The sequence below is a fragment of the Balaenoptera acutorostrata genome, chromosome 2, assembly GCF_949987535.1.
Source record: "Balaenoptera acutorostrata chromosome 2, mBalAcu1.1, whole genome shotgun sequence".
In the NCBI taxonomy this organism is placed as follows: domain Eukaryota; kingdom Metazoa; phylum Chordata; class Mammalia; order Artiodactyla; family Balaenopteridae; genus Balaenoptera; species Balaenoptera acutorostrata.
Window position 1 is genome coordinate 131087005 of NC_080065.1, and position 17458 is coordinate 131104462.

Below are 17458 nucleotides of genomic sequence, written 5' to 3' on the forward strand. Positions count from 1 at the left end.
GGCAGTTCAGCTTCAGACCCCAAGCTGCTCAGCATTGCTCTGTGCTGCCACGCTAACAAGAACAAAAGTATTCTATTCCAATAAAGATGTTTAAAAAAAAAAAAAAAAAGTATTCTATTCCCATGGTAGATGGTTGGTGAATCAGCTTCCTAGGGCTGCTGTGGTAACAAAGTACTATAAACTGGGTGGCGTAAAACAACAGAAACTTATTCTCTCACAGTTCTGGGGGCCGGAAGTCCAAAATCAAGATACTGGCAGGGTAAGCGCTCCCTCCGAAACCTCTAGGAGAGGATCTTCCCTTGTCTCTTCCAGCCTCAGGTAGCCCCGGCGCTCCTTGGTTTGTGGCAGCATCACCCCAACCTCTGCCTCCATCTTCACATGGCTGTCTTCCCTCTGTGTGTCTGCCTCTGTGTCTCTTCTCCTCTTCTTGTAAGGACAGCAGTCATGTTGGATTAGGGCCCACCCTAATGACTTCATCTTAATTACATCTGCAAGACTATTTCCAAATAAGGTCACATTCACATATACGAGGAGTTAGGACTTCCATATCTCTTTTGTGGGAAGGGGTTGGGGGTGGGGGCATAGTTCAACCTGTAACAGTGGCCCACCTAAGGCTTTGAATCTGGGGCTGAAGATTTACAAATGCTGGAGAGCTGTTCAGGATCAGCAACAAGCTGAGACTTTCTCCTTTATGCCAGTCAGGACTGAAGGAGTCAGGACAAGGGAAGGACAATGCTCCTGCATTACAGTGATATTTAGGGCCCAGACCAGGTGCTAACTGATTCACTTGGCTGTACACCTGAAACTAACCCAACATTGTAAATCAACTATAATCCAATAAAAGTTTTTAAAATAATAAAAAAATAAAATAAAACCGTCTTCTGCCCCATCATTGGTACTTTGAGAAAAGAGGCTTAGCTTAGCCATATAATAGTTCTTCCTGCTTCCCAGACATCTCTTGTGAAAGGGGAAGATGGGGGAAAATGCAGCCTTCCCAAACTCCAGGCAGGGTGGTGGAGGGCAAAAAACTCACCTCTCGAATCTGCCTAATATGGCAGGGCTGGGAAAGCAAATTCAGACAAATAACAGAGTCTTCATTGGGGGTACATGTAAAGAAAGGACAACAGTAAAGACAGTAGTGGGAAATCATTTATTTTCATACTATTTCAGTGAAACCTTAAGAACAATCTCTCTACTAAGAGGGATTTGAGAGGAGGGTGCGGGGAAGTGAGGAGGAGGAGATTTCTTGCTCTGTCAGATAAGATTTTCCTTAGTCGAAGGGGCCGCGTAGATTTCGTAGAGTTGGGAGGTCCTCATCTTGAGTTCCCGGGCCACCTGGCAGATGGAAAAAGGCCAGCAGCAGTGCACTGCCAGCCAGTCCTCGCACAGCGTGCCCTAGGGGAGACCGGGTCTCTGTCCTGGCTCAATCACACAGGCTCAGTTCCCTTTCCCAGGGACCTCCGCTATATTACCTCATGGCCCATCCCACCCACTGCCCCCACGATCCGCCACCACCCTGAAGTCATCGCCCAGGGACACAACTCCACCGGGTGACCCAAGTGCCAAGCAGCTCGACACCTAATCAATCCTTGCAATTCAGAGACCTGCCCTCAAGACTTCGTACCTGAAACCACTGTCTCACTGACAGAAAATTCTGTCAACATCTTTTTTTTCCTCTTAGAACTTAATGTTTATAATTATTTTATTTACGTTTTTGGAGTAATAAATGCACATGGTCCAAAATTCCCACAGTAAGAAGGGATAGGAAGAAAAAAGTAAATCCCCCCCTTCTACAGCTGTCACCAACCACCCAGTTACCTGTCAGGGGGCTACCGTTGTTGGTAGTTCTTATATACACTTCCAGATAAATTCTATGTCTAGGCAAATATATAGATACATATAGATATATACACATTACATTTTACATACATATATATAGTCTTTTTAAGTAAATCGTTACATACTTATATGCCTTGCTCTTTTGTTCACTTAAAAATATATCTTAGGGCTTCCCTGGTGGCGCAGTGGTTGAGAGTCTGCCTGCTAATGCAGGGGACACGGGTTCGAGCCCTGGTCTGGGAAGATCCCGCATGCCACGGAGCAGCTGGGCCCGTGAGCCACAATTGCTGAGCCTGCGCGTCTGGAGCCTGTGCCCCGCGACGGGAGGGGCCGCGATAGAGAAAGGCCCGCGCACCGCGATGAAGAGTGGCCCCCGCTTGCCGCAACTGGAGAAAGCCCTCGCACGAACCGAAGACCCAACACAGCCAAAAATAAATAAATAAATAAATAAATAAATAAATAAATAAATAAGAAAATCCTTTAAAAAATATATATATATATATATCTTAGGGATCATTTCACATGAATATATAAAAAGATGCCTTTAACTAATGAGAACCTATTGTACAGCACAGGGAACTCTACTCAGTGCTCTGTGGTGACCTAAATGGGAAGGAAATCCAAAAAAGACGGGATATATGTATACGTGTGGCTGATTCACTTTGCTGTACAGCAGAAACTGACACAGCAGTGTAAAGCAACTATACTCCAATAAAAAAACAAATAAAATAATAAAAAGATGCCTTTTTATCTGTCCACGTCTTAGTAGGTATGACATGTCTGTCCTCAATCTCTCATTGTACCTCAGTCTCAGCTGCGCTGGAAATCGTCTGGCTCTTTGAAGGGTCCCCAGGGAACCCCCAGAGTGACTTCTGTATATGCTGGATGGGCTACATTTTAAGTGAGATTATCCCAAGTGTATCCTCCAAATTTGGTGCACTTCTACCTATCATCTTCTCTGGATGTAATAAGAGACAGAGAAACAGAAGTGGCCAAAAATCTACATTATAATAGGTCCCCCTTGGAAACACCCTTCACAATGTGGCATTTTCGTTAATATACATCCTAGTAACAAATGAAATCGGAAATTTCTTCCCTTTCCTTTCTCAAAGTATTCCACTAAGTGTGGTGTTTTTAAGCATCCTCACCCACACCTCATTTTTTAAAAAAAATCACAGGTTTGAAAGGCACAGGTTCTCATACAGATCCAGCTTCACATATACATCCAAACACACTTACCCGTATTTTATGTCTCTCTCTGGTGCCAATTCTTAGTGCAAAGGTGGACCCAGGTAACAATGGCCAACAAAAACACTCTCCATAATGCCTGGCGATGTCACACTCAAGACACATGGGACAAAAGAGACCACAGAAACCTGTCAATAACCACATAAAAGCAAGGTTCTCAGTTGTGCTTGGAGCAACTTCACATCTCAAAGAGCATTTATAGCCCTATGCCATCGATTTAATACTGCATTGTCCCCCTGCAATCAGGGACTGAGAATGAATAGCCAATTTGCAAAACTCACTATATGAGAATTGCCATAACTGAGCCACATCAAAATTGTCTTCTTTTGTTAAACACTGGCAAAGCTGAACCTGCTACAATTCTGTTAACGTTCACTACAGTAATTGTTTTTCCTGTCAAGAGAAAAGCATTAAATAATTTTTTATAGTTGAAACATAACTGTTGCTTCTCTTATGTTCATCTATCTAATTTCAATATTCAAAATAGACACAGTATATGATACTTTTGAATAGCAGGCGTCTTCTTCTATACATGTGATTGAAAGCTCTCATATGGTACACTGATTCTGCCTGCTATTCTTATAAGGACTTTATTCTATTTCTCAGGCCAGAAGGTGTCGCCAATGTTTGCAGCTTCATGGAGCAACTGACATGTGCCAGTTTTAATCTGTAAACTAGTAGAGGCTTGGTTCCTTGAACATCAGCTGGAAACAGTTGGTCACTCATTCATTCATTCATCTTTAACTACTGATATTGTTTCCTACACATCCTGCATGAACCATTAACACAGAGGTTCTCTTTTAAATATGTTTTGGGTCACGGGCCCTTTTGAGAATATGGTGATAGCTATGAACTTGCTCCTGAAGGAGAGAGAAAAATACATGAACACAGACATGCAAAATTGTGCGTTCAATTTCACGGGGTTCAAGGATCCACTGAAAACTATCACTGGACCACAGGTTAAGAACCCCTGGTAAACGATTAAGATGCTATATCATTGCAAAAGATGACAACCTTGATGAATACAAATAATCTGAACTATGAAAGAGCAAAAAAACTAACCATAACCTTTAAAAACGTATTCAATAAATATGCTATTGAGGCATAATTTGTAAACAAGAAAATGCACAAATCATAAATGTTCAGTTGGATGAGTTTTGACAATCATGTTCACCCACGTAACCAAACATGTAGAATACTGCCATCACCCTAGGGAGTTCCCGTGTGCCCCTTCCCAGACAATTCCAGTCCTCCCACCCCCACTCCAGACATATCACTATTCTGATTTCTATTCCCATAGATGAGTATTACCTCGATTTGGACTTCGTATAAGTGGGATCATGTTTACTTTTGTATCTGACTTCTTTTGCTCAACATCATGTTTCTTGAGATTCATTTATGTTGTTATGTGTATCTGCAGTTTGTTCCTTTTATCGTTGAGTAGTATCTCCAATGTATAAATGTCCTACAAATTGTCCATTCTCCCACTGTTTATTCCACTTTTTGCTATTATGAATAAGCACTATGAATATTCAAATACAAGTCTTTACGTGGACAACTATTTTCATTTCACTTGGGTGGATTCCTGGAAATGGAATTGCTAGGTCATGGGGTAGATTTATGTTTAATTTTACCAGAAATTTACAAAGAGTTCTCCAAAGTATTTGTACCATTTTACCCTCCCACCAGCAATGTATGAGAGTTTGTTGTTCCACATCCTCACCAACATTTGCTATTGTCAGCCGTTTTTATGTTATCCATTCTAGTGAGTGTGAAATGGTAGGGTTCATAGCCTTCTGGTGCACCAGACACAAAGGCTCACATACCATGTCACTAGCATACTAGAAGAATTCCTTGTCAAACACCTGTCTCTGTTGCCTCATCCCTCCCTCCCTCTTCAACAGGGAGGAGTGCAGAGTCCCACTCCCAAATTCAGTGACAAAGAAGCAGAAATCTAGGAATGCTGTTTTATCTTAGAACCTCCAAGGGATGTGCCTGGACTCTGGACTTCTCCAGTTTCATATAAGGGGTGAGGTAGCACATGTGCATGCAGGGCATGAGGACTGGAGGGGGGAAGAGGACAAGGAGCAGCCTATCTTTGAGGAACAGAACATCTATGTCATCAGGAATCTTAAGAAAATCACTAAATCACGTATTAGAGGCATCACTTGGCCCAAAGCAAACACTAAACTCAGCCTTGATTAAGTCTGGGATGTTTTGTCCCACATTTTAAAAAAACCATTACTCCTAGCGAGATCAGCAGATCCCACTCAGCACTGACAACTGGTATAAAGAGGTCAGAGGACAGCAAATGGCCCATGAACGTGCAGTGAGTTCAGAGTGGTAATATTGTATGCAACCCTGAATTAGGGGACTTTGAAATCATGGCACATAAAAATCAATCAAAACTTATGCATGAATTACAAAATACTGTAGTGTATATCCCTGCAAATAAAAAATGAATCAAAAGTTGCATAATTATAAAGCTGGCAAGCTAAGTGAGTAATAAATTGTGTTTACACAATTGCCTGAGCTGCACCACTTTAACTGGCAGAGAGAAATGCCCACCATCCTCAATAAGCATATTGTAAAAAAGTTGTTTTGTGCACTGGAGCTCCTGTACCTTATTTTTATGACTCATATAACACATGCTGTTAATTTTATTTTTAAGCCTTTCCATTTGTATATCCATGTTATCTAAGTGTTCATTATGAGGTAGCACTAGATACTGAGGAAACACACCCAAAATTCAATTACCTTGGGACAGAAGTCAGATATGATAAAAAAAAAAAAAACCCACAATGAAAGCCAAAGTTTTATTATATAATAGGTAATATTTATACAGATTTCACCATGTGCCAAGCCCTGCTAAAAGTACTTTGCATTTATTAACTCATTTAATTCTCACAACAATCCTATAAAATTTACTATTATTAGGCCCATTTTACAGATGAGCAAACTAATGCCCAGAGGATTTAAGCCATTTGCCCAAGTTCATACATTTGTTAAGAAGGGGCAGAGGTCACGTTTGAACTCAAGTAGTCTGGCTCCAAAGTCTTAACTACTACACATACCACATACGCCCAAATGTTCTCATGTTTTATGTATTTAACTAGTAAACAATTGTGGACTTGTGTGTTCTAAGACAGTGTCCTCACCACCACTACAATTACGACACAGTACATTCAAGATCACCCGGTACTGTATATCCATGGCCTCTCCTCCGCAGATCACGTCCAGCTGTAAAGAATATTGTATTCTCCACATGTCATTCCTTCTTGCCCCTAGAATGGGCTCTCCAATGGACCAGCAGGGACCCAGAAGACCTGTGTGGTTGGTCTCCTGAACACTGATGGGGGTGGAGCGCAGAACTAAGCAGTGAAACAATGTTTAAGGCTGAGGGGGTGGCATGTGGTCCTTTCTTTGGTCAACTTTTTAGGTACTCTTGGGATTGGGCAGCAACCAATCTAAGTCTCCTGATTCTACTCTTTGCTCTCAACATTCTGGAAAATAAAAATTTAAAACAACAATAACATTAATACCTAAGATTTACTAAGTGCATTATTGTATATTTGTTGGAATTTTCATAGTAACACACCCCAATAGTAAATTCAGGAATTTATCCCTTCCCTATTGTGGGAAATAAGAGAACTGGCATTCAAAATGCCCTGGCCTAGTCAAGCAGCAGGCATGACCTAGGCTAGGCAGATTGGGCTCCATTGCTGAAACAGCAATTCTCAGACAGGAAACCCAAAGGATTAAAATGTTTGGAGTTGACCAGACTTTCAGCTATCTCCTGATAATGCATCTTGTCCCTCCTAAGCTTAGCTTTTAGTTGATTTCCTGATTTTGTGAGCTACCCCATAACCTTCTAATGAAATCCTATGTTTGCTCGTGTATTAATTTCCTAGGGCTGACATAACAAAATACCACAAACTGGACATCTTAAAACAATAGGAAGTATTCTCTCGTTGGAGAATTCTGTAGGCTAGAAGTCTGAAATTGGCGTGTTGGCAGGGTTGGTCCTTCTGGAAGCTCTGGGGGAAAGTCTGTTCCATGCCTCTCTCCAAATTTTTGGTGGTTGCTGGCAATCCTTGGCATTCCATGGCTTATAGATGCATTATTCTAATTTGTGCCTGTCTTCACATGGCAATCTTTTCTGTGTGTGTGTCCAAATTTCCCTCTTCTTACAAGAACACCAGCCACTGGCTTAGGGCCCACCCTAATCCACTATAACCTCTTTGTAACTTGACAACAATGCAAAGAACCTATTTCTAAATAAGGTCACATTCAGAGGCTCCAGGTGGACATGAATTTGAGGGGACACTATTTAACCCAATGTAGCATGCAACCAAAAAAAACTCTGATCCAGTTATGTTCCAAACCAGTGTTCTAGAGTGGGTTCTATGCATTATCTGCTTTAATCTTGACAGTCTTTAAGGTGGGCACCTTTATTTACTCCCATTTCAGAGGTGGAAAAATGAAGGCCCTGAGAATTGTTCAAGGTCAAATGGCCAGTAAGAGGCAGAGTTAAGATTCAGGCAAGGTCTATATCCAATACAAATGTGCTCTCCTAACCACTACATTATGTTCCAGGCTTTGCTCTACTTAGAAATGCATTGATACCCTCACCCCTCCAACCACCAACTATAAGCTATGAAAAGAAAATGGTCCACTTCGCAAACTGGGGCTAGGTCTCCACATCTCCACGTAGCTATTCTACCTTCTCTGTACCACAGTACTGGGTGACAACCAAAGTCAGAGAATGTAGACAAGAACCAGGAAGAATCCTGAGTGATTCAGAGAACAGCTGCCATAACTGTCTGGTCAGAAGTACACATGGGTAGCTGTGGCAGGAAGAAATCTGCTGAGCTCTGGGTCAGATGGTCAAAGGGACAGCGATGGAGGGTAGTGTTTGGTGCTGGGTGGTCTCTTCTCTGTGAGGCCCAGGCAGACAGTGAAGGCTCAGGCTTGGATGATCAGAGCACCAAAAAAATTTTGTTAGAGTTTTTGCCTCAGCAAGACTCAGCTGAATAAGGATGTGGATCAGGTAGCAGCTCAGAGCTCTCTGGTTGATCCATCTTGTGAGGCTTTAGGATAAATTCAGGTCTTGCCAGACCCTCTAAAGGGTGGAGAAGCCATATTCTTCAAAAGTAGCAGATCCAGAGTCTGTTGAACTTAAGAGACTGGCCCTCATCCATCAAAAAGGACAGCCCCCAACCCCCACGCCAAAAAAAAAAAAAAAGATTCTGTGACCAAGTTACTCCCTAGGGCAAGAACATCAGGTCCTGGAAAAGGATACTGACGTGTGGTACCAGAGATGGGTCAGAATGTCCTAAGGTACAAATAGAATCAATGTGCTTTGAACTTCAAACCCAGCGGAAAATCATGCAGCTAGAGGACAGTGTTGTTGGTACTTCTTTACACCTAAACCAGTGTTTGAAAAGATTTCAATCAACAAAGGGAGCTATTCAACCTAAATGTCCATCAACAGAAGAATGGATAAAGAAGATGTGATACATATATACATTGGAATATTACTCAGCCATAAAAAGGAATGAAAATTGTGCAATTTGCAGAGATGTGCATAGACCTAGAGACTCATACAGAGTGAAGTCAGAAAAACAAATATCATACAACATCGCTTATATGTGGAATCTAGAAAAACGATACAGATGAATTTATTTGCAAAGCAGAAATAGAGACACAGACATAGAGAATGGACGTATGGATACAAGGTGGGGAGGGGGGAAGGGATGAATTGGGAGACTGGGATTGACATATATATACTATTGATACTATGTATAAAATAGATAACTAATGAGAACCTACTGTATAGCATGGGGAACTCTACTCAATGCCCTGCAGTGACCTAAACGGAAAGGAAATCCAGAAAAGAGGGGATACATGTACACGTATAGCTGATTCACTTTGCTGTACAGCAGAAACCAACACAACATTGTAAAACAACTATACTCCAATAAAAAGTAATTTAAAAAAAAAAGGGAGCTTCTTTTTATGATTGGTCTTATTCAATGATTGGTCTTCCTCACTATTCTGTGAGGAAAGTACTACACTTTCTTCACAGAAATACTAGAGATAAGCAAAAAGAAAAATTATTCATTAGCATACCATCTGGAGACACTTGCTGTAAACATTTGTATTTATATCCTTCCAGATATTTTTCTAAATATTCCCCCAAATTAATGTCGAATGTACATGGTTTTACAATCTGATTCTTTAACTTAAAATTGTATCCCAACATTTTTCCATCTCAGGAAGTATTATTCTACAACATGACTTTTCATGGCTGTATAATAATTCATTGTATTGAAGTCCCCACTGAACATTTAGGTTTTTCTAGATTGTTGCTACAATAACCAATGCTGCAAAATTTAATGATGCTGCTAAATCTTTGTACATGATTTATTTCCTTCGACTAAATACCTAAAACTGTAATTACTGGGTCGAAGGCTACATAACACTTGAGGTCCTTCTTACAGGTGTTACTAACCATTCACTGGGAAGCTTGTACCAATTTATACTCCATCAGCTGCAGATAAGGGATCCCATTTTGTGCATCTTTACGTACAGTGGATTTTGTCATTTAAAAAAATATTTGAAGTCACCACTTATTTTATAAAAACATCCACATCCCTGAAAAGCAAGATCCTTCCTGCCAAGGAGTATATTTGAGTCACTAGAATATTAATCCAGTTAGTCTGAAACCATTTAATTTCTGTCCTTGTGCCTGATGCAGCTTTTCTACCCACTGGTGTCTTAGGAAAAAAAATAGTAAAGGAGAACTTAAAGGAAGAGAAAAAACATACAAATTCTCCTATCTCTGCAGACACTGAAGAGGCCGGTGCTCCAGTCCCCACCAGTCTGGACGATCATGATTGTGGTCCTGCCACTGGCTCCCCGGACAGGCTGCTTCACCACAGCCTGGGCTGGTGCATGGCTCCTGGAGAGTCAAGGATGGTGATTAACTTGGAAACAAAGAAGATTGTTCAGAAGGATAATCATCAAGCCAAGACAGAGTGACAAAGAGATAGGGACCCAGTGATGCCCAGTGGCTCTTATTTCATAGCCCAAGCTGACTTCACCATCTCCTTCCCTCCTCCTCCATCATACCTCCTCCTCTGACTTTTTGCCCCATTTCTATTAGTGGCATTGTTATTCCAAGTTCTGTCACTCGGACTCAATGTCCAGTCTACTTCCTCAGTGTTTCTCAGTGTTTAATAATAAATTCACAAATTTGGAACCAAGAGTCCTCAGTTCAAGCCCCAGCATGTCACTTCCTGGAAGCCTGACCTTGGTTAAGTGGCTTAACCTCTCTGTTTTGTTTGTTCAAATTTAAGATGAAAAAACTACCTCACAGGGTTATTATGTGGACTGAAAGACAGATAATTTGTTTATTGTGCACACAGCATGTGTAACAATGTGACCCTGAGTGAGGCTGTATGCAAGGATTTTGAAACTTTGTTGAAAAGACTAATAAGGAATTGGACTGAATGGTACATCTAAATCTGGACGAGCCTACTGAAGTGGGACAGGTAGTATCATTTAAATGAATAACCCAGACTTCAGAATATATCTTGATATCAAACTACTATATTGTTGTCCTCGTGCAGCCACATAGTACAACTCTGGTTTGATTTTCCCTGAAGGGCATAGATATTCCAGTCATTCTGAAATAGAAATACAGGACCAGGGGATGGGCTTCAAAAGTGAGGTGAGAAAAAAACTTCCTTCTATTTCTGGGGCTGAAAGTTAGTTTTGCCTGAATGCCTACCATGGGGATACCCGGAGTGAGTCCTATAGTGAAGGGCAAGCTGTTATCTAGCCTCCTGGAAGGGGCAGGTCAAGAGTGGGATAGAGGAGCCAGAGAATGAGAATGAGTCTGAGCCTGTACATAGTAGCAGTTACTCTGTTTGGGGCTACCCTTTTAGCAAGCTTCATCAAGAGTTTTGCACCTGGTCTCTGATGTGTTATGAGGAAATAAAGAGCTTGCCTCATACTTGAGAGAAAATAAAAAGACAGCAGAATTTCTTCCTGTAACAGCTGTTGTTACGGCAATAGTCACCAAGGTTCTGCACCTGGGACACAAAACCTAGAGGCCAGAGTAGAATACTCCTGAGCATCCTGAAGGCAACACCCTGGGGGCATCTTGGAAACAGCTGCCCTTTTTTTTTTTTTTTTTTTTTTTTCAGCTGCCCTTTGAGAACCTCTGATTTGGGACATTAAATCCAATGGGATTGCAAGTTATCATAATATGGGGAGCACTGTTCTTGTTATTAAGATCACACCTCTTTTTCATTCCGCCAATACTACCCACACCCTCCCAAACCTGACAGCACATTAGCTTGTTAAAAAAAACGCATTCCCAAGCCTCACCCCAGACCACTGTACAGGACTCCAGGGATGAGGTATAGAAATCAGTGTTCATAATAAAGTTCCCAGGCAACGCCCACGTAGTCATCCTGATAACAGCCTGAAACCTGATACAGGTGGACTTGGAGACCACTGATGATCCCTGCAGTGGCTTCTGCGTCTCCTACCAGGTAGGTGGTGATGTCAGTGTAACAGAGATGGCAAGGAAAATAGAATAGGAGGTAAGGCAGAAGGGAAGAGGATGCTGGGAGCACAGCCAATCTACAGTGTCAGTGAGACATGAGGGGCATCCCAGCCAACAGCCGGGAATGCTGCACAAGAGCTTGGAAGAGCGAGTAGAGTTGGGAGTGACCTATCTAGAAGTGTCAAAGTAGAGCTGTGAAACATCCCCACCCTTTTATCCATTCGGCATTATATAACATAGGTATGGGTACGTGTTAATATATTGGCTATCATGTGGGCTAAAGCTTACTGCTATGGATTGAATTGTGTCTCCCCGAATTCATATGTTGAAGATCTAGCTCCCAATGTGACTGTATTTGGAGGTAGGGCTTCAAGGAGATAATTAAGGTTAAATAAAGAATAGGGGTAGGATCCTGGTCCGATAGGACTGCTGGCCTTATAAGAAGGGAAAGGCCATGTAAGCACTCAGAGAGAAGGCTGCAAACCAGGAAGAGTCCTCACCAGAACCGGACCACGATGGCACCCTGATTTTGGACTTCCAGCCTCCAGCACTGTGAGAAAATAAGTATCTGTTCTGTAAGCTACACAGTCTGTGGTATTTTGTTATGAAATTCCGAGCAGACTAAGACACCTATGAAGACTTCAGATTGGTCCTGAAGAAACTACCTCTATACATATCTTATCTCCTCTACTTCCATGTGAACTCCTTGAGGTCAGGGGACACCTGCTGCTTCTCCCTGTATCCCCAGAATCCAGTGCACTCCTTGAAAGCTAGCGCGTGCACAACAACTGTTGAATTGGATTAAACTCAATTCACACATCTCTTCCATTATATTTGAGTTCTCCTCAAATCTAGCTACAGATTATGTGACCTTAACCATGTTTCATTCTCTAGTAAAGGCACACCTTCCAGGTGTGAATTGATTACATAAAAACATCAAGAGTTTTTATTGAGGGGCTTCCCTGGTGGCGCAGTGGTTGAGAGCCTGCCTGCTAATGCAGGGGACACGGGTTCAAGCCCTGGTCTGGGAAGATCCCACATGCCGTGGAGCAACTAAGCCTGTGAGCCACAACTACTGAGCCTGCGTGTCTGGAGCCTGTGCTCCACAACAAGAGAGGCCGCGATGGTGAGAGGCCCGCGCACCGCGACGAAGAGTGGCCCCCGCTCGCCGCAACTGGAGAAAGCCCTCGCACAGAAACGAAGACCCAACACAGCCAAAAATAAATAAATTAATTAATTTAAAAAAAAAAAAAGAGTTTTTATTGAGAGTAGCCTAAAATCTTCTTGCATGCCTCCACAAAACCCAGGGCATTTACCTCTCAACGTGATCCCTGCAAGTTGGGACTTCCATTATTACACTAAGAGTTTCCAACAATTTTAGTAAAGGAGTTTCTTAGGGCTGAGCGCCTAGATTAGATTTTCCCCTGAAACGCATTTATAGCTTGGAGCCCTAGAAGAGAATTTTCTGCCTCTATCTCAGCATTATATGTGTAACACCTATTATGGCAAGGAAGCCTGTCCTCTAGCTATTGCAAATCAAATAACTAAGAGGGTAGCTTTTCCTTGGTGGAAAAAAAAAGGGGGTTTTGTGTGTGTGTTTGCCTAATTTTGAACTCAAGAACTGTATTATTTTCTTTCCTTAATACTCTGAATCTTTGGTGATTTTTATATTAAAATGTTTGAATTGACATTCATTAGCTAAAACATTTCAGTTCAAGATTATAGCTCATGTGTCAAAATTAAAATAAGAAGCATAGCTACCCTTCACCGAGTACCTGCTATGTGCCAGGCACTTAGTAGTTCCTTTAAGAACTGAATAATTATTCAGGGGCTGCTACAGGTGTCAGACTAAAGTAGCTATTGCAGCTTCCTACATAGCTTTTAGCTCTGTATATTACTCTAGATAGATAGAATCTTGCACTACCATTAATAGGAATGAGTTTGGAAGCAGTGGGTGAAGCTGATGGTCACACAGTTTCTAAACCAGAGTAGCTATCCATTTGCCATCAAATTCAGCAAGTTCTTCATTTAGTGTAAAGAGGACAGAGCTTCAATTCAGGCACACTAAAGTACAAATGTGGCTCAGCTGCATTCTAGTTGTTTGACCCTGTAAAATACAACTTGTCCCAGCCCTCAGCTCTGGTCTCCTCTTCCATAAAATTGGATTTAAACTATCGTACCTCCACAGTCGTCCTGAGGATTAAACAAGATTATGTACTTGGCATATAGTAGGCATGCAGTTGATGGCAGCTACTGTTATTATTTAAATTAAGGATCTTGCACATACCCTAGGGTATCCTGAACACTTTTCTGAGAAACAAAGAACAGAAGGAGGAGACTGGGGGGAGTTTCTCAGTTGTCATATATGCTACCCAAATACCTTAAAATTCAATCAGGGTAACTAATCATCCCAGTTTGCCCTGGCCTAAGGGTTTTTCCAGGATGGAAAACTTTCAGTGTTAAAATCAGGACAGTCTCAGGCAAACCAAGAGGGTTGGTCACCATAAACGAGAGAAGCAGAGAGAGGCTTCAACTGGTGGGAGGCAGAAGACTGACTGCAGTCATTCAAGTTATCAGCTCCTACCAAACAAGAGTTGAGACAGATGAGACACACAGCCTTCCCCCTTTTCAGCCTTACTCTAACCTTCACCTCTTCCATCAGCTAAACACATTCCCCACTGTATGTCCCCACACACCTGGTGCTTCAGCCTGGGGGGTTTCATGTCACCCTCTACCTTAATGAAACTTGCACTACTAAGAGTTTGTTCTGCCTTCCACTGAGGTCTCCATGATTAACCATTTCAAACTCTTAACTGAAGTCAAAACTCTTGAGTTTTGATTTCAAAAGGGTGGAAATTAATGGCAGCCACCAGAAATAAAGTTTCACTTGGTCAGGGTGCAACATTTTCAGTTAAGAATAAAGAGACACCTTTCCATCCAAGCCAGCTCTTCTCTTTTCACCAGCCAAGCAAGGCCAGAAGGAAATAATCAGTTGCCTCCTTTTCAAGTACACACGGGAAATGTTAGCAGCTTTCTTCCTGAGCCCAGTTTTCTTTTTCCTGGCTCCTTATAAGAAGAGATTGATTTGATATTCCAACCAAAGAGCAAAAGCTGGGGGTAAAATCACCCTACTCCCTACCTCAAGCTGGAAATAAAATGTTCTTCATCTTCAGATGATATGAGTGAAAGCAACAGAGGTGAGTGTGTGTTGAGAAAGGAAATATCCTCAGGAAACTTAGAGAAGTAATTTCCAAACCAATTCATAGCTAACAGGTATTTTCTTGTCACTTGGGATATCCTTTTCCCTTCAACAATAAGCTGACTGATTCTAAACTTAGGTTCAATCCAAAATGAAACATCTAAAGAATGTTGCCTTGATATTCTGGAACCTGAGGTCATAGCAGTGTAACTGGCAGACATCTTATTTCTTTAAAGACAGGTACACAGTTAACTGTGGGCATGTCCGTCTTACTAACCTGAAGGGAGATACTGCTGAAGATATAGTGTAAGTTAAATAAAAAGAAAACTTCTCTTTGGTGGAAAAAATCCCTTTGCTTTAAGAGGTAACTCTAGCAAACATTTATCTAGCTAAGTGTCACTTGACCTTTCCTTAGGGGACTCAAAAGGCTACAGATTTCCGCCATGCCTTGTAACTGAGAAGTAGTGGGGACCTCTCATCATCCCCAGGGCCACTGGTCCAATTCAGCAAGAGGGTATGAGTCCCACAAATAACCTGAAAACAGAGACAGAAAGAAAGGTCTTTCAGCACAGATATCGTGCTTGAAACCACCTAATAAAAGATGGTTTCCTAAAGTTTAAGCTATGCTAAGTTGCCCCAAGTCTCTAAGGATTTTTTACAACTTCTAGAAATCTCCTACTCTTCCATGGACTTCATTGAGCATGCCAGGAAAGTGGTGCTGCCTCTTCCCTACACAGCCCAAATGGAATCTGGTGAACAAAGCAGGGCTTGGCTGGTGATCGCCTCCCTACTGCTCTGAATCTTCAGGGTCTTAGGAACCTCTGAAGTATGCCTCTAGAGCATGTCTTATAGAGGCACGGACACCAGAAACACTAGGAAAATGTTCCTAGAGGAAAAAAATTAGAGAAAATTGCACACTGAGGGGAGGGGTCTGCAATAAAAATTCAATGTTATTTATACTAGAAAGGCAACAGGTGGAAATTGCCAACTCTACTATATATTCTCATCAGACCCATAGAGAATGATTGTTTAGGGTTCTGAACTTCAAAGCATTTACTTGAACAGGGTTGTTAGCAAAAGCCTATATAATACCTCCCAAATCAAGATCCTTCAGATACAGCTTCATAATTGCCTTCACTCACTAGGTTCTGGACAACTCTCATTGTCTTCTTAACTGTAAGGATGCAGCCTACATGGAGGACAGCCATGTTTCTTCTGCTTACCGCTCTATTCCAAGTGCTTAACACAGTGTTTGAAACACTGTGAATTAGCACTCAATAATTTGTTGAATAAATGTGCTATATATGAACATTCAAGTTTATAAGAATAACAGAAGCTAAGTGATCACTAGCTTTGCAAAAAGATTTACAGTAAGATTCCTTTGAAGAATGAGCAACCATTGCACATGTAAGCTGATTCCATATTTTAAAATTTCATTTGTGCCAACTTTTCTAATCAAACATCTATTGTATGAAGTGACCAATCCACATGCCACACAGCTCTTTCACCTAAAAATAAATGAAAAAGAGAAAGAAGAAAAAGAAATGTTCTTCTTTATAGAAGAATGACAACTATTTATGGAAAAGAAAAGGTAACTGAAACCCAGTCCCCTGAAACAGAGTCCCCTGCCGAGTTTCTGATTAACCACTCTATCCAAAACTTTCTCTTTCTTGTCCAGCCCCTCTTCCCCTCAGGACTGAGTAGTATCAAAGAAAAGGGGAGATTGAAATCGAGCAGGACCTTGCAGGGCCCTCTCAGGTACAGAAGTCCCTCCATGTTCCCTGTTTCTTATTTGTAGAAAATGGTTTTAGTCTCCTAGGCCTTCCCACTAAGTTCTAAAGGGCTAAGACTAAGGCAATTTACTAATTAGGGAAGTGAGGGAATGCAACAATAAAGGAAAAGCAAATAGTTCAGCGATAAAACAGAGGCCAAGCTCCTCCTAAAGGGATATACACACAGTCTGATGCACATCTTCGAGTTGTTCTGCAGAAACTAAGATCCCCAACCTGGTAGAAGATGGTGACAATCTGCTGACCATAAGCACAGAAACCTCAGACTAGCTGGAACCAGAAAGTTGATGATTAAGATTCCCAAAACATTAGCCTGTTACCTCACCACCAACCAACCAATCAGAAGAAAGTCCAGGAGCTACAACCCTCACCCCAAATGTTGCCTTTAAAAACTCGTACTTGAAAGCCATCAGGGAGTTCCGGTCTTTTGAGCACAAGCTGCCTGTCCATCATCCTTGCTTGGCACCCCGCAAATAAATGCTGCACTTTCCTTCACCACAACCCAGTGTCAGTAGCTTGGCTTTGCTGTGCAGCGGGTAAGCAAACCCAAGTCTGGTTTGGTAATAATTTTGGCATTAGAAAATCACCATTTTGCAGTCTCCAACGTAATTTATTCAGGAAAGGATCGGGGGTAATAAAACCATTAGGTAAAAAATTGGGAACAGGACATTTGCAAGGTGCCAAAACATCACTCTACAGATTTCTAATTGTAAAAGAAATAACGAATCTTAACTCTGGAGAAACACTCAAAATATATCTTTATAATGGAAAGTCCTGAGAGTGTTTTTTTAAATGTATCTTTAT

General features: G+C 41.6%; 1 protein-coding gene across 1 annotated transcript; it reads right to left on the reverse strand.

The window, feature by feature from the left end:
* Nucleotides 1-1145: 1145 nt before the first annotated feature.
* PLAC8L1 (PLAC8 like 1) lies at nt 1146-15141 on the reverse strand. The gene is made up of 4 exons (XM_007194173.2): nt 14805-15141; nt 9918-10051; nt 3079-3215; nt 1146-1395 (listed from the first exon to the last, which is right to left on the reverse strand). Exons 1-4 carry the CDS (start codon nt 15083-15085, stop codon nt 1255-1257), a joined length of 693 nt encoding a protein of 230 aa, XP_007194235.2. The 5' UTR covers nt 15086-15141; the 3' UTR covers nt 1146-1254.
* Nucleotides 15142-17458: the final 2317 nt, after the last annotated feature.